Below are 26,986 nucleotides of genomic sequence, written 5' to 3' on the forward strand. Positions count from 1 at the left end.
TCAGACTATTGACGGCTGTAATCCCATTTGTCCATACGGTGGCTATGTCACTGAAGTTGCCCATTGCCATCTATGGGAAACTTCAATAATTATTTTCTTCTTTAAAACAAAAATTGTAATGATAAATGTTGCATTATAAGAACAACAATTTATTTGCTTTTGATTGAGTCATAAGCTGATTTTTAACTGCAGCACCACGTGGTGTAAATCTCGTCTCAATGTGCCCAAAATGAACATTTTCTCAAATTTGTGACTTTTTATCGTAAAATTTAGAAACTTCAGTGGTGTGAAAATATTTTTCGCGCAAAATATACCTTCCGTAGAGTAAGTACTGATTCTTGGGATATAGCGCAGTATTACGAGGGAAAAAATGCAAACAGAACATTTTGACAAAATTTGCAGAGGCGTATATGGCAGAAAAATTACAGCAATATTACTGAGAACCAAATACCTTACGCAAATGCTTTTGCTTAGCATGTAAGCCAAATTTGGCATTGAAACAAAAAATTATACTCTTGGAATTAATTTTTTACCAAACGTCACTCAGATGACATTGTGCAAAATTCAGAAGGCTCCCAATGTGACCAAAAATTACTTTACTTTACTGTTTTCACTGCAAAGAACGATTTTTTTCTATCACATCTGAGATGGTCGCCAAAATGGCTGGGATGTTTGGCGTGGAATGACCCATATACTATTCAAATAGCCAAAACAATGCTCATTAAGTCACTAAAATTCAAAGACTTTCCACTTCCACCACTGCCTTGTGACACATTATGGCCGGTTATCGATCCCTTTCAACATAACACTAGTACCATTGACTTCTGGAAATGACAAGACAGCCCATACTCTTTAAAAAAAAAAGCCAGTATTTTTAATGCAGAGGACACATTTTTGTTTCCATTCATTAAATAGTATTCCACTGCATAGAAGTGGGCAAGTCTCTCAGAAGTTTGTTTGCATAACTTGGTTTTTCTCAACTGAAAAGCTTATATAAAAATCACAAATGTAGCAAGCCTAACGATGCAAATTGAGCTCGCAAAATAAAAGGACAAAAAAAAGGCAAGCTGAACATACAACACTTCCCAGTCTCAAGTGCTTTTCTTTATTTTTTTTTTGCTTTTGTAAGCTTATGCAAAAATCTGTCCAACATGCCTCACTACAGCACATTATGGCTTTAGTTTTTTTTTCAAAAAGTTCAAGGTAGCCAATTCAACACAACCTATGATATTTTAAGCAAAAAGCATTAAGTTCAATAGAATTTTCAGATGCTGGACAACCCTCTCTATTGCAACAAAGGTGAGAGCAATCACATGGGTGCCACAGAAAAGGTTACTTTTGCAGGTAGTAATAGAAAGGTTCCAATGTTTTGATCCCTCGCACAAAATGGCAGCTCTTCTAGAAACTACTCACAGAAGCCTCTGCAAGTGTAACATTACCATAAGAATGCTATAAGCAGTTAAACATTCACATCAAGCTCCTAGCTTTTCATACTCTCAAAGTAAATGATGCAGCATGCTTACCGCATTGATGTATGCTGGGTCGAAGTTTAGGTAAGGTGACACTGGTGCATTCTGTCCCCCTAAAAAAACAATGTTAGGTGAAAGCCGAGAAAACTTGTAAAAAACCGAAAGACATGACATCACTAACAAAAGCAATGAAAAATCAAATTTACGTAAATACAGATGACGGCTTACAGGCGCAGTGAATGATTTTGTCATGCATGACATGGAATTGTATACATTTGTGAAACATGCTGCTCTGCATAAGGCAACAGGCCAATGTCACTGTCCCAATCACTGCAGTTGCATACTTTCCAGAACTAAAAAAACAAAACCCAATGTCACTGCCCCAATCACTGCAGTTTCATACTCTGCAGAACTAAAAAAAAAATGTACTGTGCCATTCACGTCTGAGCAGAGCACACGAGCAACCCACTCCACTCTACCTGACAGTTGCTACGGGGTTCCGAGACATCTGTGGGCATGCTCAGCCTAACAGACATTCAGAACAGCTTTTTATGCGGGGCAGCGTCAATAAGCGCCTTCGTTTTACCAAACATGCATCAGGTCTTGTGACCCTTGCGGTCTCACTGCACCCAGATGCCAAGACAGATTGAAGCTTATGAGCTGATAATGCACACATGACCATTTCACAACAAACTCTGCGCACTTATTGATTGCTTCCCATATAATTTTTTTTTCCATGGTCTTCTGAAAGGTTAGGTGAAGAAATGAGCAAAGGTGCTAGGGAATTAGTACACCTACTCTACCTACTGCACGCATCATGTATGGTTTATTGGCTGTTGACATTATCTGAAACCACTGAAATTTGATGCACTTTTCTCATACTTAGTGCCATGTCAAATCAAAAGTGTTATCAACCCATGTGTGTGTTTCAATTTACCTGTGGCACAGTGAGATAGCACTCTCAGTCGATGCATGCACATGGCGAAATAAAAGCAGCTACTGACAAGTAGTGAGTACTGACAAGAATTTTAAAAATTTTCGGATTGTTGTTCCAAATAAAAATACAGGTGTCGAGAAACCTAAAATGAGTATTGTGGTGCCTGGGAATGCATCGTATATATTTTAATTACCGCTACTTAAAAGGACACTTTTGGATTCGATATCGAGGGGGAGGCTTCTCGGTCACGTTTCATAGCAGTGTGACGTCACGGGGATACGAAACTCCCGACGTACTAGCGGCAAATCCGTCATCTGCTTGTGGTGCACATAAACAACGACGGGTGAATTGTCGTCCAGCGACCCTGACAGTGATTTCTACGATTTAGGCTGCATGCAAGACGCAGAACTCGCAAACTTGGGGAAACTGTCTTGACTCGTTGGGATAATGTCCATTGCAATGGGGCTGGCTTGCAGATGCTATGCGACAAAAACTTCAAATTCAAAGTCAAATTAAAATATTTTATAGATGTTCTCAGACTCCGGTGTGTGGACAGTGTTGACACTGCATACCAAGGAAACGAAAAATGTCCCTTTTTTCGATGTCACAAAAGCGTGTCAGAACTCCTTTAAAGGGGCCATGAGACGGTCACTCAACAATTTGCAGTTCTCAGCGAAAAATAGCAGTAGAGGGTCTATTGTACCTATACATTCACTAGGCCACACATGTGCCTATGCGCAATATCTTGGACTCTGCCATCGCCACAAGGCATCACACTGCAGCACAAAGCAGGCAGCTCATGTGCTCTAAACAGCAGTGGATAGCACTATACGTTGATATTGGTGCGTTCAATTTAATTGCACCACTCTGAACCGGTTCATGGCAGAGCCCAAGTAGCTCAGAAATTGTGCAGCTTGAGTGCACAGACGCAGGCACAGCGCAGGCCCTATGTTTTTTCCACATTACCATGGAAGTCTGAAAGGTCACGGACTGCATGTTTGGTTGGTTTATGAGGCTTAAACACACCCTACATTGCACAGACACAGCAGATGCCCATAAATGGTCTTCAAACGGCACCTACACCCTTGTGCTGCGTCGTGTGCTCCACTGCTGCTCCACACCACACATTTTCACCAAGCTGGCACCGTCATTGGGGAAAGTGCAGAAAAATTGTGAAACAGTGCTGCACATCTTTAGCACCTTTCTAAATGAATGGCGTAGTTCAGAGGAAGCCAGAGCTGCGGCACCGAAACGAATGGCCTGGTGCAACACGTCGTGAACTTGTTCAGGTTGTGCAGGCACACTGAACAGACCTTAGAATTATTTGTATAACAAGAAAATGTACGTCTGGTCTTCCTAATAAACTTTACGGTTTACCCCGAGATAAGTATCAATCAATGTCATCAGCTTCAACCCCCATACCATAAGCAGTTACTAAAGACGATGAATGAGGTGCTATTAAATTTCACACCCTGACGTCGACCTAAGGAATGCAACACGGGTGTCACACGATGCACATTCAATCGCGATCGGTACCGAGTTTCTTGATCACCATTGGCTTAACCGCGCAAAATGCAAAAGGGAGCCAAGCGCAGTCGATAAATTCGATACGGATTGGGCTTGATAGCGACCGAAAATTGTCCTGTGACACCGGTATAATAGGGGTGTCGCATACTAGGCAGTTTCGATCGCGATCGAGCCCCGATCGAAATGGCACCGTGTGACACCCGAAATATCGGTGTTGTAAATTAAGCGTTAGCACATTGACATAATCGCAACATTTTTTTATTGTACTTAGTTTAATCATGTTTAATGGCGCAAAAGCGACAAGGTTATGCTGTGCCAGCCTTGTAGTGGCAGTACAAATAGTCGAAGTATTTTTATGACTCAAAACTACACAAATGTATGGTTATTTCGCTCCTCCATACCCCGGTTGCGTGAAACTTTTCATAGTACACAGCAGGTGTCATTCCTTGAATGACTATAGTGCATCGGCATAAAGCATGTTTAACCACGAGCATACATGCAAACGGGTAGCAAAAAGTAGCGAGACCAATTAGCAGTCAACATGAGTTTGTGACGATTGCGTAAGTGCGCAACGGCATAAGCTACAACAGCTGAACCCCTCCAGCTCAATTCCAATCTAATCATTTGCGTGGAAAATTATTATATTCTATACTCTAGCTACGGAAACCAGCAATGATATTCTTGCGGCTAAGGGCACTTGTGTCATGAACGGTACAAAGTTAAAGCACCAAGCGCAGATCAGTAGCTGAATGGCCGACATGCTCGGAAAACAGTAAATCGAGTTCACAGCTCATGGACGAAGGTCGAAGTGATGCAACATACCGTCACAATGACAAGAACGACACTTTGCGCACTTAGACATCGCCGAAAAGGGCGCAAGGTCGCTAACCCGCGAGGCACAAGAAGCGTTTTCACATACCTGGTACTTGGAAGCTCGGATCAATCGCCGGATACGCGGCCCCGAAATAACCAGCGCTTTGGCGGTCCATAGAAGAGGTTCCTGTGGCTCAGAAAAAGTGGTATTAAGGGCTTGTTACGCTAAGTTTAATCTTACTGCGCTAAAGTCATCACGGGGCGATGAATGGCGCAGAACCGCGTGGGGACGACGAGCAACGGAAAAGGAATTGCGTCACAAGTATTGGCAGTCAGCACAGTGGTAGTCGGTCACGAAGTCGCTTCACTGCCAGGCTACGCATTTTAATATTATACTTTAGAATTTACCGAAAAAAGAGCAACGAAACATTATTATTTCAGCACACATCGTTTTTTGTTTTTTTCATTGGTACCCCGCTTCCCTAACTCTCACTCGCACCCTCAAAAACGGCGGGGCCGGCTTCCCAACTTAACGACAGAACACTCCCGACCAACTCGGTATGAAAGCTGGCTAAGAAAGTTACTCGTAAGCACCCTATCTCTTCCCTACAATCGTAACACGGCAAGGCGCCTGGTATAAATGGCCTCCGAGATCACCAATTGCTGCTCGGGGCCAGAGCCAGTCTTAGCATAGCCTCCTATATACTTTCTATCATAGAGTTTCCTACAATACTTGCTTTCTATATAGGAGGCTATGGTCTTAGCCACCAACCATTGGGCGTTAGTGCGCTCCGAACTCCAAAGGAACATGCTCGAATGTGACGCCTTCGGATTCCGCCCTTCCGCTTACTGCTTTCGGGGGCACGCACGGGAACTAGAACGTTCTAGTGGCGAATCTTATGTTTAGAGGCCGGATTTCTAGGCATTTAAAAAGCTTGTTTTAGGCGCCAAAAATAGACAGGCAAAACCAGAGCAAAACATCGTTTTTGGCCTCAACTTTCCCATAAATGCAAATAATTTCAAACGAAGACGTGCGCGACCTGTCTACGACAGGAAAACAAATATGTTAATGCTTAAGGTGGCACAAAGGCGCCAACAGCTGAACATATTTGTCCCGCGCGGTTCGCAGAACACGGCCTCTCCCGTGTTCCGCACGGCGAGTCAAGTGTCCACTGTCGAATCAGCACACTCCTGGGTGTCTTTTCGGCATGACGGAGAAGGGCAGAGCAGGAGAAGATAGCCAGACCGCTAAAAAAGATCAGAAGGGAGGGATTTCGAATCCCGTAGAGGCAATTTCTCCCGTGGCAGCGAACCACTGGCGTAGTGGGGGGCGGGGGGTTTCACCCCCCCCCCCCCTCGAAACTATTCAGTTTTGCATGTGTACATATATAATAAAGTATGGTTGAACACCCCCTCTCCCCGGAAAAAATTTCTGGCTACGCTACTGCAGTGAACACTTTAAAATGTAAATTACAAACAAAGCAGAAGCTGCATGTACAGTACATCACATTTTTCTTGCGTTTTTTGCTCTGCACTATCCTTTCTGCTGACGGCTCTCCGCGGGTTCGCATTCGCCAACCGCTCGCGCCATGTCAGCGCGGCGGCGGAGGCTCGCCGGCGTGTCCCACTTCATTGCTGCTAGCGGTTGTTTCCAGGAGTTGGACTGAACTAGGACTAGGTTGAACCCCATAGTTTCAATGTTGCGCGGTAATATGAATAACGTTCTCAAGCTGCAACCGGGAGCGAAACTAAATAGTGTTCATATAAGCGCCAATTTTGAAATGAATGAAGGAAAGATGTGACTCCTAAGGGCTCGTTTTTCTTTGTTAAACACAATATTAACAATAATGCCAGGGAAAGTATAGGGTATGTTATTTGTAGTAATTAGGATATAAATGTGAAGAAAGTAAAGTGGACAAAAACTTTACTTTCTTCACATTTAGATCCTAATTACTACAAATAACATCCCCTATACTTTCCCGGGCATCATTGTATGTTAGTTCCCATTTTCAAATTAGGCATTTATAGGAACAAAATAGCATAGGTAGGAATGAGTGGGGAAGAACGCACTTCATCGGAGAAGAGCCGGAAACATCATTTCTTCAGAAGCCGTAGCAGGCGCGAGTAAAGCCCCTCCATGGAGGGGCTTTAGGCGCGAGCTCTCGCGCACGCCCTCGTACACCGTCTCATGGTTGGAGCGCGCTCTGTAATCACGCACCGGAAAACCGTTAAGTAAAAGCACACTGCACTGGCTAGAGCGCGCTCGAGGTCAATCCTTAACTTAACGCGCCCATTGACAACAATCTCGATGATAATCACTGTCATTTCATGCAGTTACTGCGTAATGGCTCAACGACACCCATGGTGCGAGAATGATCATACCAGTAATGCCAATCACTTCACCCATCCTGCAACAGCCCATAACCTCCTCAGATGTTTTACATCAACCAACTGCAGAATCCCGTCCCTGTGCACTGCTGTTAGGTGGTCACTTTCCCCATTTCGCGGCCCCTTACAGAAAATCCAGCCTCTTGCCTTTGCCCAAGTCATTCTTCACCCACACACCAAGTCATTGTGGCCTACCGACACTGTTTTCAGCACATGTACCCCAATGATAAGCAAGCTTTGTAAACACCAAGCTTTAAATTAGAAAAAGCTTTGTGTGTCAACTGTGCACAGAAACATTGCAACACTAGCATTTGATGAGTTTCCTTACAGAACTTTTATTCACAACGAAGCAGAACATATGATACACAACATGATGGTGGTGTTGTAGACATGAAAGTCATGCTACGCGACACTTGCACGCACTAATACCAAACTGCACAAAATATATGTGGATGTAGTATTCAAATGAGCTGAATATATATATGAAAGAAATGTGGACACCTGGTCGAAAAAGGAGCAATACTTGCAGCCTTATTTTTTTTTTTTGTGTGTGTGAGTGCTCGCAAATGACTTATAGATTTAAGGCGTCTTCTGGGATCCCTTCTTGCCAATCAGAGACTTGTGGATGTGAGGAATCACACCACCACCGGCAATGGTTGCCTTGATGAGGGAGTCAAGCTCCTCGTCTCCACGGATGGCCAACTGAAGGTGACGAGGAGTGATACGCTTCACCTTCAAGTCCTTGCTCGCATTGCCAGCCAACTCCAGCACCTGCAAAGCCCCAAAGTTTTGTTGGTGAGCAAAAGACAAGCAGAAAAGCAGTTCACTGCCTATGAACAGGAGTACTGCGAGAAAAAAAAAAAAAAAAAAAAAAAAAAAAAAAAAAAAAAAAACAGCGATGTCTCACAATCATTGCTTCAAAGCATTACAACAATGCTGAGCTTGCAGAAGGAAAGTTAAGTTCAACTGATCTAGTTTAAAGGACACCAATGCAGAGCTTCAGAAGATTAAATAAAATGAGTATAAAAATACATGCCTCAGCAGTCAGGTACTCCAAAATAGCTGCACTGTAAACAGCTGCAGTAGCCCCAACACGGCCATGACTGGTGGTACGGTTTTTCAGGTGCCGATGGATACGACCCACGGGAAACTGCAACACACAGCATAAGCAATAAAAATAAGACTATGAAAACACACGAGTTTTACAAGAACGTGGTGTACAACGTAAGCTCCATATGCACAAAAATCCATGCAACAGATACTGTCTGTTGCCAAGCCAAACCACATTCATGCCGTGGCTTTAGCAACAAATTTTTAGTGCCGCTGGCATGACTGGCTACGGTGTACTGAAACGGTCATGATGCCACTGTTATCTGATGTAAAGCAATATGTTTTGTGGCACAAAGCAACAAACATTTCTGGAAGTGTAGCACTATTTTTATTTCGAACGTGCATGAACAGTTGGTTATTTGCAAAATCTGAAGTGCCACCCGTGTGTCGCGTATATCCTGCTTCGGGTGTCAAGCAACAGTTTCTAGATTTGCAAAACAGAGTGATCGACCAGACTAATACTGTAGTGGACTAGACATTAATTTTAGACCATCTGGGGTTCTTTAATGTGCACCAGGAACCAAGTACACTAGATCTTTTGCATTTAGCCCCACTGAAATATGGTTACCGTGGCCAGCAATGGAACCCGTGCCCTCTAGCTTAGCAGCACATTTTAGGAGCCTAACTACCACGGTGGCTCCCACCTCGCTTAAGACATTAACTTGCATGTAATGCTGATAGTAATAATAATAAAAAAAGAGCACCTACGCACTAGTGGTGCAAAGACTGGAGACATGTAGATTGTGACGAAACCCTGCTCCTTTAACCCCATCCTCACTTCCCTTTCTCACCCTGTTGCATACTACACATGGTTATGCTATGCTTTCTCCTGCCCATAGCAACGCAATGACATGGTTCCCATAAATGCTTGTTCTGCTACCGGGCCTGGATATCCGAGAAGTTATGACTCGCTCCTTCGGATCGTGAGTACCCAGGTTGAATCCATTGTCTGCAAAAAATTTTTATTTCTTGTCCTTATCTACAACTTTCCTTCCTCCTCTCCGCTGAACAATTTCACTTAACGATCGCCTCCGTCCTTCTTGGCTCTTTGCCTCAGCAAACCTCATTTTGCTAGGCTTTACTCTCCCCCACCCAGTCTTCAATCTCCTTCCCCACTGCTCTCCCTGTAATGTCTTCGCTTTCCCTCGAGCCTGCCTCGGTAGTTGGGCTGGCCCAATTCCTGTGGCACATACCCGCCGAAATTTCTGCGCACGATGCGCAAAGAACGGCTATGTAAACAGCTACACTGTTAGTGTGCAACATTATGGTATAACGTAACCCTAAGGTATAGGAAGCAACTAATTGGTGCAACGCTTTTAGATGAGTTAGGGAAATAATTTCCATCACCACAAAAACGTTTGCAGCCAAATGGGACAGCTGCTGAAGCATCACACCACCAGTGCAGTCTCAGACGCAGACAAAAATATATGCGCAAATTTCGAAATGTCAACACTGCCATAACTACATCAGCGCAACGAGTATGTTGCAGGTAAAGCAGCTCACAAATATAGCAAACTAACCGAGTTAATAGCATAACAAGGACGCGCAGTGAAAGAATTGCTGGTGCCCCACTGCGCGTCAAAAAGGCGGGAGGAGTAAGCATTCAACAACGCTCAAGGACGGCGCAGAAGACAAACCAGCAAGCATTAAAACCAAACGTTGCAATGTAATACTTCGATATGTCACTGCAATGCCCAAGCGCAATTCCTATTGTCAGTTGCATAATGACCACGAAAAAGCCGGAAGAGCAGTAAACTCGGCGAACAGACGCCAATAACGTATAAATTGCAGAACAAATGATTGGGTCACCACTACAAGACTTCAATAATACTGAAACTTCGTATGAAACTGCAAAAGGTTATTCAGTCTACTTGTACGAGTGATTCTCAGGCTCCCGCCAACGCAATGCCGCGAGTCAACAATGCAATCCGCCCTCCCCCACTGCCGCCAACACAGACGCAGCCTAAATTGAGTTGGTCGACACAGCACAAAGAAAAAAAAAAGGAAAGCGAAAAGACAAACCAGCTCGCAACTGCATTACGAAATATCAACGCACGTTAGATTTGCATTGCTTGCTCGTACTGGCCAAAAACGCGCGCAAGCAATACAACTCGAACAGCGGTTTCCGCGGCAGTGAAGTTTCAGTAGATAGGCCTAACAGCCCTTTTGATTTGAGAGTTCTAACGAAAAATAGTGACACGAACAAACGAATAACCCCACAAATGCAATTATAAGGAACTTGGTAAGTGGAATAAACATTCAAACTTGCCTGAAGTCCAGCTCTCGCCGACCTGGAGACTGCCTTGGCTTTTGCCTTCCCAGAGTCTTTCCCGGCTTTACCGCCAGCCTACAAATCGAGAAAAATATAATGAAGACCAATATTAAGGGGCAAAATATGCTGCGAGAAACAATAATAATGCATTAAAGGTAAACGGAGCGCAAAACTCTATGCAGGAGATTGAACAGTAACAAAGGATTGCGCGGATTTACCATTCTTTACGGAACAACTCGAACGTAGGCACAACGAACGTCCAACGAACACCGTAGCGTACCGCCAATACCACGACCCGCCAAAAACGAGCTGGAAACGGCCAATACAAAACTTGACGCACGTGACCACAACGCACCAATCGAAGCACAGAGAGTATGATAGTGTTATTTTCCAGCAGTTTCGCAAGAAATTTCCGATTTTACACTATCAGTGAAATTCTCTAAAGTGTGACATTTATTTCTTTGCAGTAAATACATATTTACCATTTAAAGTGTAAAAATAAGGCCTATTACACGTTGGTCTTGTTTTTCAGCTTCGTATCACAACAAATTAAGATCAGCTGAGACTTAGTAATTTTTAATTAATAGCCACGAAAAACAATCTCTTTTTGCATTTGTAAGATATGTTAATACTTAAAATGCTACAATGTGACGTGTAGGGTGTTTGTGAGCCGCAGCGTAAAGTGCGTACTTGCGTCGTCGGCCAACGGGATCTTGTGTGTGCCATATCTGTGCCGATCAGGCAAAGTATGTAGGAGCGTTTCGGCTCCGTTATGGAAGGGAATAAAGAAGAAAGCAAGCGCTGTATTCAACTGGCACAAACATACATTGCACAGGGGCACAAAGAAAAGGCGCTGAAGTTTCTTCGGAAGGCAGAACACCTATACCCATCAAAACTCGCTAAAGGTGAGCTATGGCTGCTGTAAACAAGACGCTGGGATCCACGTAAGCCTACGGTCCTGACGTAATTTCAGTCGTCCGTGCCCCGCTTACCGACCCGCAAAGAACGTCATCTAAATATCCACCATTGCATGGTTGTGTCTTTTGCTTCGGGACGAGTACTGTTTCTGTTATGGAGTGAGGTGACCCACATTAGCACTGCGGACGACTAACAAAATAGGCCTACTGCGGTTTGTGCCAACGAATAACCTGCCGAAACTAGCAAAGTAAAAGTTGCTTTCGTTGCTCTGCTGACAGCACCAAGCATGCTCTGTCAGATGTCTGCCTGATCAGACGCGAAGTGTTAGGCCAGTCCGTTTGGTGTCAATGTAAAAGGTTTCTAGAGTGACACAAAGAAATGCAAGAGCAGTGTTTTCTCACGAACACAAGTTGAAGGTCTCGCAAACCTTGCTCGCGAAATCGGCGATGCCAGGCGTCTTAGTCTCCTCTGGAGCGTCTGCATGTGTGTGTAGTGTTTGAAGAGGGTTTTGGTCATTTATACGCCACAGGTTTTTTAGAAGTTTGTTTTCACCAAGGTTATCGCCCGAGTTCTTTGGAAGAGGTCTAGTTGTACTGTACGCTGCTAGTTCTTGCCACCCGACATTTGTGCGTGCTATGGTAACCATTGACTATCGAGTATTGGATGGCGCTATGGCTTAGGTTCTGTGGCATTTTCTGGTCTGGCGAACGCGTCCGGTATACCAAAGCCACTTGCCTACGCGCCCGTGCTTCCTTGTTTCAAGGACGTTTTTATGTTTCGCACTGTATGTCTGCACACGGTAGTAGCTTGCTTTCGTCTTGCCGAATGTGCCAGTATTGCTGCTACGCAATGTGTCATTCGACATCATTTATTATAAAATTAATAGTCTATGCATTCGCATTAGTGTCAAATGCCGGATTACTAGGGCATGGATGGCAAAGGCTATGTCGAGAACGCAACAAAAAGTAGTCGAGGGCGGTAAGGTGGCATGAGTATCCATGCACGTATCATATTTATGAAGCAGTGGATAGACACCCGCTTGAACGATTTGCTTTTTCGTTTCTCAACAACTGCTACTGGCCATGTGTAGGTCTTTGTATATTCTAACCTGCTTAGGAGTTGTACAGTCAAGTACCCAAGTTGTGTGTAACAATGTTAACTTGTCAGCAGCGTTTCTCACTGGCATTTCCTTGACAAGTTGCCAATTTGCCAGGCACCTAGTAAAACAACACTTTTGCTGCAATGAAGAATGAAAGCTCCCATAAAGTCAGTGAGGGATGTGGAATGCTAGGAATAACACTACTAGCAGCCGGTCTTCAATGTGAGTGGAATGCCAATGAACAGCAGTCGGGATGTAGCATTCATGGTCACTGTGGTGGGTGGCCTCTAAGGTTGCGCTTTTAGGGTGCACTGACACATGTCCTGTGGTGAAAGGTCTGCATGGATGTTACAGTTGAACCATTATTTGAACTAACTTGCCTTCTATTATCTCATCAAAAATCAGGCTATTTGCTAGTGTATGATCCAAAATGAGAACCTAATAACGGACACCAATCATGAAAGTTTATAAAATCAGATGTCTCAGCTTCTGCACAGGAGCCTAAACATATTTTAATTTGTGAAATTTTGTGGTTGGTGTCTGTCTTTAATTGTTCTCGTGTCTCTTCCTGATTAGACAGGCTTCCGTCTGACTCTTAACTTCATGATCCATCAGGTAACAGTGTAACTTTCTGACCATGGCGTAAGCAAAAGCAGACAAGGACTAGCACCTATCCTTGTCTGCTTTTCATTTTATGTCCTCATCATAAGTTATGCTGTCACATTTTTAGTCCTCATGATGACCTGCAATATAGCACTTTTTTTTTTTTTTTCAGATAAAATTGTTTTGCTGGCCTTGATTTGAAGGCAGTAACGAGTATCAACTCATAACGAGCATCAAACAGATTGTGCACCGACTACAGCAACAGATTCCTAGATTCATTAATATCAGAATGTGAGATTTCAGTAATGTGTTTACAGGCCTCTGTCATTGTGCAAACACCACAAATGCTGCTCAAGTGGTGGTGTAAAAAATTGCTTATGTGCTCAGCGATTGAAATGTGATTCTCTGAAGCACACAGCTAGTGGTGCTTTTTGCACCACCAGTGAGCACTAGCCAACTGCTGGGGTATCGATGCAGTAACGATGTATCAGCAAGGGTTTTGCTTTCATCATATACCATAACAATGCTTGAAAGAACTGTAGATTGGTCAGGGTTGTATGGTTGCATAACAGCGCAAGAAAAAGACAAGAGGCTAAAGCAAACAGGAGAAGTGCTAGAAGAAGCTTGTATTGTCTTTTTCCTGCTCTGTAACAAAATAGAGTAGATGATTTCTGTGTTAGTTTGCACTCAGTGTCAGTATTATTGTACAAACAATATATGGAATGAGTTGGCCTGCCTATTTCATTGTGTCTGCAGGCCTTCACACTTTGTTTAGCTTACCAATTGATTTTCAGAAATTTGTTATTTTCCTGCATTTCTTTCTGAAAATATGAGCAGTGGTATTGAAAATTTGTCGAATAGGCGTGGAGGAAAAGCTGGTGTTGTAAGGCATGAACACCGTGCACAAGAGTGTGGTTGCATTGCCACAATGCTCCCACCTGTATTTTCTGTTTCTATTCTTTTGGGTGACTGTTGTCAGAGAGCTCTACTCTGTCTGCTAACTTTGTAGTGTTGGCAGATTATCAGCTGGAGAATATGTGAGCAGCCAGTGGCCCAAGATTTTCAAAGTACCGGGGGGTGTAGAGGGCAACCATGGGCAAGTGGGACTACCAAGGGAGGTTTAGCTTAGCCCCGACCGCAAATCTGCAGTGAACGCGATCATTCGATGAAGTTTAGAAGGAAAAGCAGTGCTAAGAAGGAGGGTAACATATAATCTGCTGTAGCTCGCTTGATACAAGGAGCTTCACTAAGTTGTGTGAATGATTTAATAACACAGCCTAATCACTTGCACAAATTCTAAAAATTGTTTCAGGGACCCTTTAATTTTACTTTGCATTTGTGCATTGCAGCTCATGACTGCATGACATTTTTTTGTTCAGTGTAACTCTGCGAGAAGTCTCACACATTTCATAACTTTCACACCCCCCACACAATGACCCAGTGAGCAAAGTTATGTTGGCAGATTCATTTGTAGCAAAATCAACCAGCTGTCATCAGTTGGTATGAATATTGCTGCCACTTAACAATATGGAATTGAGAAACTGCCCTACAGTGCTCCCAATAGCAATGCCTTTTTTTTTTTGCACAAATCAGGATTGTAATAACTGCCATGTATGTTTACGTGTTCATGTAGGGCAAAAAAAGGCAGGCTGAAGGTATAATAGTGTTCATTGTTTGATTTTGGATTACAGTTTGGCCAATTGCATGCAGGCATTGCCTGTCAACAGTGTGCACAGCCATCATTGTGGCTCAGCAGCTATGATATTCTTTTGCTAAGGTTGAATTCCCAGCTATCGTGGCTGCGTTCTAATGGGTGTGCAACACGATACTACCGATGTGATGCACCTAGAGCTCACATTAAGAACTCCAAGAGTTTAAAATTAATGCGAAGCGCTGCACTACATCTCTTGTGGGCTATGTGCTGCTTCAGTGGCGATATCAGCCAAATCCAGCAAAATCTTGGTGGCTGCATGGACATAATTTAACATAATTGTTCAGCATGTGGGACTTGCAGAAAGTTTAAAGGGAAAACTATGCCATTTAGTCACTGGGCTATCATGAAGTGACAAGTGTTCCTGTTGTAAGACCTGTTACATTAGTCTGGTTGGCAAGAGCTTAAAACAATGTAATTTTTTTCCCCTCTTTTCCTTCTGTGCTCCTCTGTAACAGACCTCATAGAGCAGCTGCAAAAGCTAAACGGCACGACAAGCTGCGATAGCAGCACACAGGGAAACAACAACCACCACAATTCGCGCAGTGCGTCTCCTCAAGGGCCGCCTGCTTCACCAGGGGTACGACATCGAGCCCGGCCTGCAGGACGTGACAGTTCTGAAGAGCGTCGTGCGGTAGATTATACCAAGGATCAGCTCGAGGCAGTTCGAAGGTGGGTCACCCACTTTTGATGTGTTGGAAGGTCTTCTTCTGGCCAGGAAACGCTTGCTAGTTTAGCAACATATGGAAGAATACTATAGAAAATGTGGCCACTTGTAAACTTGCAACGCATGTCCTGGTGATACGTGGCCAAGCCACATCAGTTACTTTTTGAATTGTAGTGCATTAAAAAGTATTAATGTCTAGATTTTTTTGTGCAAAATATATATATGAAAACGCACAGTGTGTGAATTTATACATCACTGTCTTTAGTCTGTAGAATTTGAAGAGGCGAGCTCAACCTTTGTTTGATGCTCCAATAAGTTTTTTTCTTGTGCAAATGCAGGTAGAATTGAAGTTTGCCACTTTGCCTTAAGTTGGTACCGCATTTAGTCCGAAATAGCCGAGCACGAATATAGGCCGACCCCTATACATTGTGCTCTCTGAGAAGTAAATAAAAATTATTTGAATATAGACTGACCCATATTTTTTTAGAAGCAGAAAAATTTGAACATGGCACACCTGTGTTTATGATTAGCACAGCTTAATTACAATAATGCACAAAACCCAATACGTGTCATTTTTCCGCGAGCAAAAGGTGTGACTTTGGAGATTTGTATTTTGTCAACTTTTGGTGAGAATGGAATCGCATACAGTGATCACGGTTCTGTGGATGATGCCATTCTCATTTTCACGGTTTTATCCGTAAACAAAAGATCTTGGCTGTCTGTGCCGGCGTGTGCAGCTATGGTGGCCGAGTCGGAACTGTAGTCGGCAGCATTCACAGGGATTTTGGAACGTTTTACACCTTCTATTGCAATTTTTTTTTCCTTTTTATATTCTAGTGTGTACATTTACTGCAAATATCAATATGTAATGTGCCACTGTAGAATGGTGCTGCTAGAAGAACGGCGGGCACGACAGTGGAACTACATAAGCTCAGTACTTTTGCTAACTTGGATCACGGATATAGGTCGATAAATAATTATAGGTGACATTTCCAAAGAAAAAAAAAAAAGTCAACCTACATTCCAATGAATACGGTATTTCTCTTTAGTGTCCCTTTAACATGTGCCTTCACTGTGCATTGTGTATTTGATTTTCCTTGTGCAAAGCAGGTTGTTGTGCTGTGCTAACATCCTAGCTGCACACGCTGCAGGAGAATACAACTTTGTTGCCCAGTTGAGCTGTGTGGTTGTTGCTTGCATCAGACTGTGTATTTTAATAGTGTCGCATGTACATTGGTCACCAGGAAGCTTGGTTGCTATGCTACTTGCCACATAAAGCCATTGTAATCACCATTTACAGAGATGGCCATTTCTATTGGCCATCTCTGTACTGGTGTTTGTGTAGTAAATACTCCTATGTACACGCACTCTGAAAAAATTATTTCTGTGTTTCTGAGTCCTTACTGATTTAATTCAGAGATATCAGCTCATGACAAGCTCATGACAGTAGGCACAGACATAGTAAAATAACTCGAATAGGACGGTAACTTGGGCAAGTTGGAAACGTTTCATTATGAATTTAAAGGGACACTAAAGGCAAACGTAAAGTAGACGTTGATTGCTGAAATAGTTCCAGAAGCCTCGTAGTGCTTGTTCAGTGCCAAGGAAATGCTTATTTTGAAAGAAAATCACATTTTATTGGTCCGCACAGCGTTAGCGCACTTCAAATCGCCCGCCTGGAATGGGCCTTGCCCAACGTTGCCCACCTTTTCTGCCCGGCAGCCGACGCTGCGGTTTCTGCTCTTAAGGGCACATTAGAACCCTTGCCCAAGTTGCGGTTAATCTCGTAATCGTCTGCACGAAAGTGCAGCGAGCACATACGCAAATTTCTTGGTTGTTTAGCACACTGAGCAGAGGTACAGCATTCGGCCACTTGAGTCTAGGGGTTTATTTGCGGCACCCATCGGAAAGTCGTGTCGGCTTCTTTGCTGCAGCTGCTGTTGCTCAAGCGGTGCACACCATTCAGGCACCCGGCAACATAGCAGGGACACCGCATTTCGTTGAACTTTCCATTGGAACGACTTTCATGAGCGCGCAAAGCACACGCGACAGTACACGATAACGAAACTACCGCTGAGATGCGAGCAGAGAGCAGCCCAGCAAAAACAAACTTTTAAACCACCTGCGTCATTCTCCTTGGTAACACCAAGTTCTTTTTCCATGAATGAAACAGAAACGCACAAGCAGCATTTTATTGCGTCTTGTAATGTGCGGAATGTATTTTTTTTTTTTATTAAAAGTAGTTTGGAGTACAGTAGAACCTCGTCGATACGTTTCCGAAAAAACCGCGAAAAATAAACGTACGATCCGTGAAAACGTACGATCCGATACCAGTAAAAATTGAGGCTGACAAGCCCATATTGAAGTACAAGGGCAAAAAACATTTATTTTTCAAAAAACATAGAGGGACTCTTCGATTTTCTGACTTCTGGCATCTCGCTGGCACCCAGAGGTCAGCCACTTAGTCCCAGTCCTGACAGGAAACAACGTCGTGGTCACGTGTGTTGAAATGCAGAGAAGCCACCACGTCGCCGCGCGGCGTCAGTCTGCCACTTAGCGTTTCACAAGTACATGACAGGGCCCTTTTTGCACAGCTGAATGAGAGTTTCTGGCTGCAGAACGTATCATATCACCGTAGTTTCCCGCGGTGCTGAACGTTGCTGCCTAATAATCGTATTTTCCGGGAACATATTAACCGGAACATATTACACATAGCTCTATTGGGTTAGTTTTTGTTTTCACGATTGTGAGCGTGGGAGCCGGGAAATCGTATTAAGCGGGAACGTATCAACGAGGTTCTACTGTACTAGTTTTAATTGTACTCGAAACTCTTGACGTCATCGGCTCATTCCAAAATGTCCCACGGTGGCACATATCGTGTCCTACATTTACCTTAATTTCTCAATTAGTAGAGCACTGCTGTTGATAATACTGACGTTTTAGGCGTTCTCAAACATTCACCTTTCACTCTGACATAAATTGTTATTAGCCTTTAGTGTCCCTTTAAGCAGCAATCAAAAAGACTACTACTATTAAAGGAGTCCTGACACAAATATTTTCGCCCCCCGTTTTTTTGCTGCAATGTGTTGCTGGGGGCCTGTTAGTCATAACACGGCACATCGTTTGCTGCAGCGTGCGACAGATAATTAATTACAAGCTCCTCATTACCAACACAGCCCCAGTTTCGGTTTGACAGAGCTCCAAAAACGACAAGCCGCCGGGTGCAACTATCACCACCTAGCGAGTGAAACGCTCGGTTACGTGAGCACACAGAACAGTGACGCATTTCCGCGCGGTCTGTCGTCGTCAGGCTCATCGTCGTCCGATGGCGACGATTTCCTTGCGGCGGGGATGGAAGAAATTTTCGATGTGGCGAATCACTTCAGGTTTGACCCGCTGGCGAGGAGCGATTCGTCGGGAAGCGCGTCAAAACAGAAATGGCGGCTACGACATCATCATAACTTGTACCGGCTGCAACGGTTACGTAGGGGAAGTGGGGGGTTACCTCGGGTCACCTCCGAGGGTGTCAATGCCCCAGGTGCGGCCTATAATGCTGGATTGCGCTCGCGAACTTCAGAATTCATATAAAATACCTCCCAAGCTTTATTCGCTGTCGATATTTTGCAGATGGTACACGCACGTACACGGGAATCAATCCAGCAGGCTATCTCGGCCGTGAAATTTTGTGTCAGTACCCCTTTAAAGGGACCGACAACTGCCCAGAATATGATATGAGTTGACTCCACTGATACTATAATGATTGTCCGTCGCACTGACTCAAACCAGCCCTGTTTTTTTCGTGAGAGATGGATTTATATTTTTATTTCTTAATTGAAAGTCGCGAAAAATGACCTGTGGCGCCTCCGGCGGTAAGAACGTGAATGATCCGATGAAGACGGCCATGTGACCGTTGATTGCTGTACACGGTCGACGATTTTTTTGTTAGTATTGAAATATTGTTCGTGTCTTTATATTAAAAGGTGTTACTTCATAAATAATGTACATATAGGCCTGCGTTAGTAGTATGCATTAAAGTGGCGCTGCCTTCGCTTGACGTAATGATCCCATGCTCGTCAGCGCGTCTTGAGCAACTTTTCAGTGTGCTCATGCAACCGTGCACGCAGTTTCCAGGTCGCTAAAATTTTGGAGCGTCATAGTGTTGCTTCCTACACTTCGTCTCAGAAATGACGCACGCTGCTACTCGGTGCGGCCGTGCATATGCACAGTTACGTTTTCGATTACTTGGCTTGGCTCGTGTATCGAGAGAGTAACGACGCCGGGACAAGCCATCCATGACACAGGCGCAGGCGCACACAACGCTGTACAAATACCGGGAAGGTGTATAAAGCCATTGTAACAGCTTGCTATTTTCAAAAATGGTTGGAAAGCTCAAAATAAAGGTGGTTAAGCATAATTACAGTAACTCCTGCGAAAGCAGAACGACAGCTTTCACAAAGGCTAGCGGCATCGCTATCAATTCTCAGTGTTGCTGGAGCAAGCCTCCATGCGTGTTTGGAGCCTTTCATATCGAAAAATTCTGCTTATAAAATAACTACGTGCTTTTCGGATAAACCACTGCAGCTACAAACGCTACGAATGGTGAGCTTCCTGTCGCGCCGTAAAATACTGGGTCGAGAAAAATCAGTTGTCGGTCCCTTTAAAGAGCGACACACACACAGCAGTTGGTAATCTTTAGTCGTAGTTGTCCTTTTGTGTGCTGCTTATATTCATGATGAAAATAACTCGATATAGCCAAAATCTGATGCATAAGAAGGCATCAAAAGTTCCTTTAAAATCAACATTATTCTACCAGAAAACCGGCAGTATCGCATGTGAGCGGTTGCATTTGCTTGTAGCCTGCCAGTCTGACCACATGCAAATGCCAGCTCTACAGATCGCACTATGCATGGTGAGCATTGAGGCCTTTGTTTATGGCATTTCCAGTGTTGTGCTTCTGGTTAGTAGTTAGAGACACTGAAACGAATTTCGATTTTTGGTGTGTGTTGTGTACTACACCGAACCAATAATAGTTACACCATCTTTTTCGAGGTTCAGTGCTCCAGTTTATACGAGGGCGGTTCGATAAGTACTTGGCCTTCAAAAGAAAAAACGAAAGTTTTGGAATGCTGTCGATTTATTTCTCAACATAGTCCCCTTTCAACTCTATACACTTGACCCAGCGATCCTCCAACATTTTGATCCCGTCAGAAAAATACGTTTTCTCCTGAGCTGCAAAGTAGGCTTCTGTAGCGGCGATAACTTCTTCATTCGACTCAAATTTTTGTCCGGCGAGTGAATTTTTCAGGTTGGGAAACAAGAAGAAATCACTCGGAGCCAAATCTGGAGAATACGCTGGATGGGGCACCACTTCGTAGCCCAGTTCGACCAACTTTGCCGTGGCGACGGCGCTGGTGTGAGCTGGCGCGTTGTCATGGTGGAAGAGCACCTTTTTCTTCACCAAATGTGGCCGTTTTTTTCTGCAATTCGACGTCGAATCGGCCCAGTAATTCGGCGTAGTAGGGTCCTGTCACCGTTTTGCCCTTCTCAAGGTAGTCGACGAAGATCACACCTTGAGAATCCCAGAAAATGGTGGCCATCACCTTTCCGGCCGATGCGACAGTCTTCGCCTTCTTCGGAGCAGGTTCTCCGGGTGCAGTCCACTGTTTCGACTGTTCTTTGGTCTCTGGTGTGTACCAGTGGATCCATGTTTCGTCGGCGGTCACAAAACGACGCAGGAACTCCTTCGGATTACGCTTAAACAGCTTCAAACACTGCTCTGAAGTGGTCTCACGGACGCGCTTGTTGTCCGGAGTGAGCAAACGCGGCACCCATCGCGCCGACAGCTTTCTCATGCCCAAAGTTTCATGAAGGATATGACCCACGCGGTCTTTTGAGATGCCTACTGTCTCAGCTATCTCGCGCACCTTCAGTCGGCGGTCTGCCAATACGAGGTCGTGGATTTTTGCCACGTTATCAGCCGTGGTAGCCGTTTGCGGGGCCCCTGGGCGAGGCTCATCAAAAACCGACGTGCGACCATGTTTAAACTCGTTGAACCAATTTTTGACGGTTGCCATCGAAGGAGAAGACTCACCGTAGACGGCATCCAGTCGCTCTTTGATCTCGCTGCGCAATTTCCCTTCCAAAAACAAGAATCGAATCACTGACCGATATTGCTCTTTTTCCATTTTTAACGGACACACGAAATTCACCTGCTTCCTGAAGCGGCCAAAACAAAACCGCGAGCCCGATTCGACTGCACCTTCGCATGTGTCCCTCTAAGAGAACGTACTCAACGTCGGTATATGTCTCATGGGATAGCGTCGCCCTCTCGCGGTGAGGCTAAGTACTTATCGGACCGCCCTCGTAAGGTGTACAGACTGATGACTGTTGGTGTTCTCGTGAACTGCTAGTCACAAGTCATCTGCTTTCATGTGAATATAATTGGTACCTTTGTATTTTATTTTTTATTGCACCACAATTCTGTGCACTTATATTTCATTCCATTCATTCCATTTTCATGGAAGGCATAGTCTACCCACTATGGTAGCTTAGCAACTAAAGTGTTGTTGCACTGCTAAGTTTGAGGACGCAGGTTTCATTTTTGGCAACGGTTGCTGCATTTCGATTGGGGTGAATTGCAAAAAAACTTGTGTACTTGGATTTAGCTACACATTAAAGAACCCCAGGTAGCCAAAATTAATCCGGTGTCCCCCACTATAGTGGGCCCCTTAATCAAATCCTGGTTTTGGCATATAAATACCCAGAAGGCATAGTTATCCCATGCTTGTGTTTTTGCAACTTAACTAGGGCGGAAATCACAACACTAGTCTTTGAAATAACATGTGCCATTCAACAGCTTGTTGTGCAGCTCAGTCCAGACTTCTTTCAGTTATGGTCCTTAGTGGTGTACAATCTAAACACTGTATGGCGCCTTGACTTCACAATAAGCAAGTCAGTTTGAAACAGTGTGACAAGCCCTAATGTGGAGTATGCATTATGCTTTTCATCATCACTGCTTGTGTGTGTGCGTTTGAGTGAGCCCATGTTGATTGTATTGGTCAAACTTTATTTATTTATTGCCTGCTGAAATGTGATGGTTTGAAGAACAGCAGACTTGTAGCATTCATTTAGACTACACTTTCTTTGGCACTTAATAGTACAGTTAAACCTTGTAACAACGAAGCTGCAGGCGCAATTAAAAAGCCTTTTTAAAGGGGCCCTGCAACACTTTTTGAGCATGGTCAGAAAATGGTGCCGATAGGTAGTAGAGGCTCCTGAGAACATGTGAGCCAAACATTATAGCGCAGCACACGGGCCTAGAATTTGCAATTAATTTTAAAGATCAGCCAGAAATAGCTCGCTGTCCTCTCGACAAATGATGCCATATACAGTGGAACTTCGATTATACGACTTTCAGGGGACCGCGCAAAATCGTCGTATAATCCGGGCGTCGTATAATCGAAAAACCGAGAATATAGGCAGTGACGGTCATTGTTGCCCCACAACAGCGGGCACATAATGCCTAAGAAAATCTGCGGCACAAACCTACGCTGCTCCGAGGAACGTAGATTAAATTAATTGAAAAAATGACAACCACGCATTTTATCGGAGGTGTGAACGAACCTTTATTTCTCACCTTTTAAAAAAAATCTGTGATTTTCTTCTGAGAGTTTGCACAGCCACGACGCATCAGCTTTCTTTCGATAGCTGCAACATCTGGCAGCAAGTCGCTGATCTCGTCGCGTGCGCAAGCAAACCGCCGAATGTGGTCGACGTAGCACAACACGTCCGCGTAAGTCGGAACGGACGCGCTAGCCTCTGCAGCGTCGTCCATCTCTTCCTCGTCGGAAGTTCCCGCAGTGTCGGGATGCACAGTTTCGATAATGTCATCCAGCGACACTTCACTGCACACTGCAACGTCATTGTCGGCACCAACATAGTCCGCGAAAGATCCAGGCAGCTCCAGGCTGCCGAACTCTGGTTCGTCGTCAACAGGCACTGCAGCTTCACTGGTAGAACAAGCACCACTTCTATTAAAGCCGCAGTGCCTGAAGGAGTTGGCGATGGTTTCTGGCATGACTGCGTCCCATGCACTAGCAATGTAGTGCATTGCATCAAGCACAGAAAGCTTCTTATCCAACTGCTTGCGTTCCATGCCCGCTAGCCGACGCTGCACCAGAAACTTCCGATATTTCTGTTTCATGCACTTGATGACGCCAGCGTCAAGTGGCTGCAGCGCAATTGGGGAGCAGAAATACAACTTTCACATTTCTCAAATGCGACATATCTGATGGATGGCATGGCGCATTGTCAAGCAGAAGAAGAATCTTTCTGTTCTTAGCCCCCATTTTGGAGTCCAGCTGCTGCAGATATGTAGGAAACATAGCAGCCGCCATCCAGGCTTTCCGGTTGAACGTGTACTGGCACGGCAGCCTTTTCAAATTCTTGAAGCATCGCGACTTCTCAAACTTGCCAATCACGAGGGCAGGAAGCTTTTCAGAGCCGTCTTCATTAGCGCAAAGCAATACGGTAAGACGCTCTTTGCTTCGCTTACCCCCATGACAGCTCTCTCCTTTGAATGCCAATGTCTGTTCTGGCTGCATATTATAAAATAATCCAGTTTCGTCCGCGTTGAACACGTCGGACGGCTTGTATTCCCGTATCAATTCCGGCAGCAATGCAGTCCACTTTTCTACAGTGTCGGAGCTGACTGACTCGCTCTCTCCACAGCAGCGGCTGTACACAACTCCACTGCGTTTTTTAAAGCGATCCAACCAGCCATTGCAGGCTTTAAAGGGATACTGAACAAAATTTTCGCCGCCGAGATAAATGACTCAATTGAAAGATTGGGTGCTGAAATTTGAGGAAACAACCTTCATTTCACCCAGAGACTAGCAGAAAATAATGAATTTAATGCATTTTTCGCGAATTGGCACGTCTAGCGGCCGCGCCGCGAACTAGAGAGGAAGTGACTCGAAACTCTGCGGATAGTGACTCGCCAACCGTGCTCGCAGCAAAATCGCTTACCAATCGACATCGCAAGCCGCCACCCGCTGCCGCGCGTCTCTCTCAAAACGTGTTTTCACGGTCGGGAAGGTGTTCTCCGTGCGTGTTCTCAACCGGCAGCCGACGACGCCATTGCCGCGCTCTCGGTCGTATATTTGTTTTCTCAAGCGGAGCTTGCGCCCACGTCTACGAATTTGCCGTCTGTGTTGTGTGCTGCTACGTAATGTGAACGGTGAAGCACCTGACACAACGCAGAATGCCTCAACGCTGTTCTGCGCTAGGGTGTGCCCTGTCATACCTTTCCAACAGAGCCGAAGCTTCGAAGGATATGGATTCGCGCTGCGCGCCCATCGCAGCCAACGTGGGTGCCTTCAAAGCGTGACCTTTTGTGCCCCGGACACTTCGAGGATAGTGACTATGAGTTACTGTGTAAATTGCTGGTCCCGGCTGCCGACCCACGTTGGGCTACGGCGGCTCGTCTGGCTCGTCGTCCTTGCTGTGGCTTGACACAGCAGAACGGTCACACGCATATGGTTGTATTTGGCGCATCCGTCTTGGAGGCCTGTCGAACTCGGAGTCGCAATGACCGCTCGTGGAACCACTGTCACTCGCACCTTGCATCTTTGCGCACTCGCGACACGCTCGGTAGTTGTAGCGGTTTTTGAGGAATAAGCGCTATTTTGTTTCCTATGTGGGGAAAAGAGGACAAGGCTCAGCGCCACACCAGCCACCCTCGGTTCTTGAGAGGAGAGGTGGAGAAAGGGAAGTGGCAGGGCAGGAGAGAGCGTGCCGGTTGCCCCCCTCTTGCTGGAGCACTCGACGTCACATCCGCCGACAAGCGCAGTGGCATGCAGCCGCCGCGCTCTCACAATCCACTAAAAATACAGCCAACTGCTCGAAATTACGTGAAATAAACGCTGCGTACAGGAACAGTCGTGTCGTCCAAGTCGAATGTAAGTGTTTTCGTAGCTTTTCAAATTTTTGTTCAGTATCCCTTTAAAGTCGTCAATGCCGCAGGGCAATGCAACTGTCTCAGCCTTCTCCTTCAAAATTGTGCCATCCACGGCAATTCCTGAACTGCGGGCCTGACGCAACCACTCAACGAGGGCCTTCTCCATGGCAGCATATTTGCCATCTTTCGCAGCCTTCCTGTTCAGGCCGAACTTTGCCGCATTTAGTAGGATGCTGTCCTTCTTCGCAAGGATCATTTTCAGCGACGACTCGGGAATGTTCAGGTCGCGGGCAATGCTGGCCTTTGTTGCTCTGTTCCGCTTCTCCGCCTCCTCGATTATGCGAAGCTTTTCTCAGAGCGTCAGTGGTTTTCGGTTCGGCGACATTGCGAGACGCAGCACACGCAACCAAGAATTCGAAAGCTTCCTCGCACACCAATGTCCGAACACAGAAAATTTTGCACATGGACACAGCAGCTGCGGCGCAGCACCACCAACCGATGAGGCAAACAGGTGAAGGAATGGCTGAATGGCAGCAATGGCAGCACGGCAGTAGGCCTATTCGATTTGCAAGCTTCGACCAGTCGCGAGCGGCTAAAACGCCCCAGCCCTCTGGTAGCTAGACAGCGGCGAGTTCCGGTTCCCGCGGCTGTCGCAAACATTGGCTCAACAATCGCCGTTCAACACGTCCGTATAACGACACGAAATCTAGTGAAAGTTATTGCTTACTAGAAAGCGAGCTTGAAATTATCTGCCATGTTATCTGCTCACAACGGTCACTACAAAACCACCCAAAAGAAGAGAGAGACGAAAGAAGAATGCGACATAACGAATGCGCTCCGGCTGGCTCCGGCCAACATTGGCTCTGGCTAGCTATGGCCGACCGCGTGTCGAAAAATTGAAGAGGCCCTGTGGTGGCAGCGCGGATACGAACTCGGTTCCTCGGTTTCCCGACTTTTTTCGCCCGGCCGCAGTGTGTTTGCGTACCAGCCCGCGTCATCGTAGGTCTTTTTTTTTCTCGGACAGTCCAGCGAAGCGTCGTATGAGGCGGGGCCAGCGTAAAATTGCGTCGTACAATTGAGGTTTTTAACACATTATTTCTATGGGGGTTTTGCCGAGACCAAGCCAATTCATCGTAAAACGCGGGTCGTCGCAGGACCGGGGGACGTATAATTGAAGTTCCACTGTACCCAAAATGACTACCTTATAAAACCAAATTCTATGGCCATTGGCTGAGTTGAGCATTGTGAGCTGCATAGTTACCGCGGCCGGCGCAGGATGCGGCGATGTGCCCATGCGCACGCTCGCTATCGCACTTAAGGCAAGCGCAGTGTTCAAAGAAATAACAAAAAAGAAAGTGCTCGAGGTCATGACATGCACTGAAGAATGGACGAAGATTCTTGCCCCCTTGTCATCCCCCCCAGAGTCGCTTTCAGTGTGCTTGCTGGTACGAAAGGAAAGAAGCATGTAACAAATTGCTGTAACTCTGCTCGTACTTGACGGTTTCTAAAAATTT

General features: G+C 45.2%; 3 protein-coding genes across 3 annotated transcripts in view; 1 reads left to right on the forward strand and 2 right to left on the reverse strand.

Moving 5' to 3' along the window:
* LOC119403662 (mitochondrial import inner membrane translocase subunit Tim23) overlaps positions 1-5,076 on the reverse strand; it is a 67,590-nt gene extending 62,514 nt beyond the window's left edge. The window contains exons 1-2 of the mRNA XM_049418206.1: positions 4,853-5,076; positions 1,524-1,582 (exon numbers count right to left, since the gene is read on the reverse strand). Of these exons, the coding sequence (XP_049274163.1) occupies positions 1,524-1,582; positions 4,853-4,922 (129 nt within the window). The 5' untranslated portion in view covers positions 4,923-5,076. The remainder of the gene's footprint in view (positions 1-1,523; positions 1,583-4,852) is intronic.
* A 2,368-nt stretch (positions 5,077-7,444) lies between these two features.
* On the reverse strand, positions 7,445-10,889 carry LOC119403673 (histone H2A.V). Its single transcript, XM_037670585.2, has 4 exons — positions 10,735-10,889; positions 10,514-10,591; positions 8,171-8,284; positions 7,445-7,905 (listed from the first exon to the last, which is right to left on the reverse strand). The coding sequence occupies exons 1-4, from the start codon at positions 10,735-10,737 to the stop codon at positions 7,714-7,716; spliced, it is 387 nt and encodes a 128-aa protein (XP_037526513.1). The 5' UTR covers positions 10,738-10,889; the 3' UTR covers positions 7,445-7,713.
* Positions 10,890-11,195: 306 nt separating this feature from the next.
* Positions 11,196-26,986, forward strand: part of LOC119403681 (dnaJ homolog subfamily B member 14) — a 59,242-nt gene continuing 43,451 nt past the window's right edge. Inside the window, exons 1-2 of the mRNA XM_037670593.2 lie at positions 11,196-11,421; positions 15,306-15,519. Of these exons, the coding sequence (XP_037526521.1) occupies positions 11,289-11,421; positions 15,306-15,519 (347 nt within the window). The 5' untranslated portion in view covers positions 11,196-11,288. The remainder of the gene's footprint in view (positions 11,422-15,305; positions 15,520-26,986) is intronic.

This window comes from Rhipicephalus sanguineus, chromosome 1, assembly GCF_013339695.2.
Source record: "Rhipicephalus sanguineus isolate Rsan-2018 chromosome 1, BIME_Rsan_1.4, whole genome shotgun sequence".
Taxonomy (NCBI): domain Eukaryota; kingdom Metazoa; phylum Arthropoda; class Arachnida; order Ixodida; family Ixodidae; genus Rhipicephalus; species Rhipicephalus sanguineus.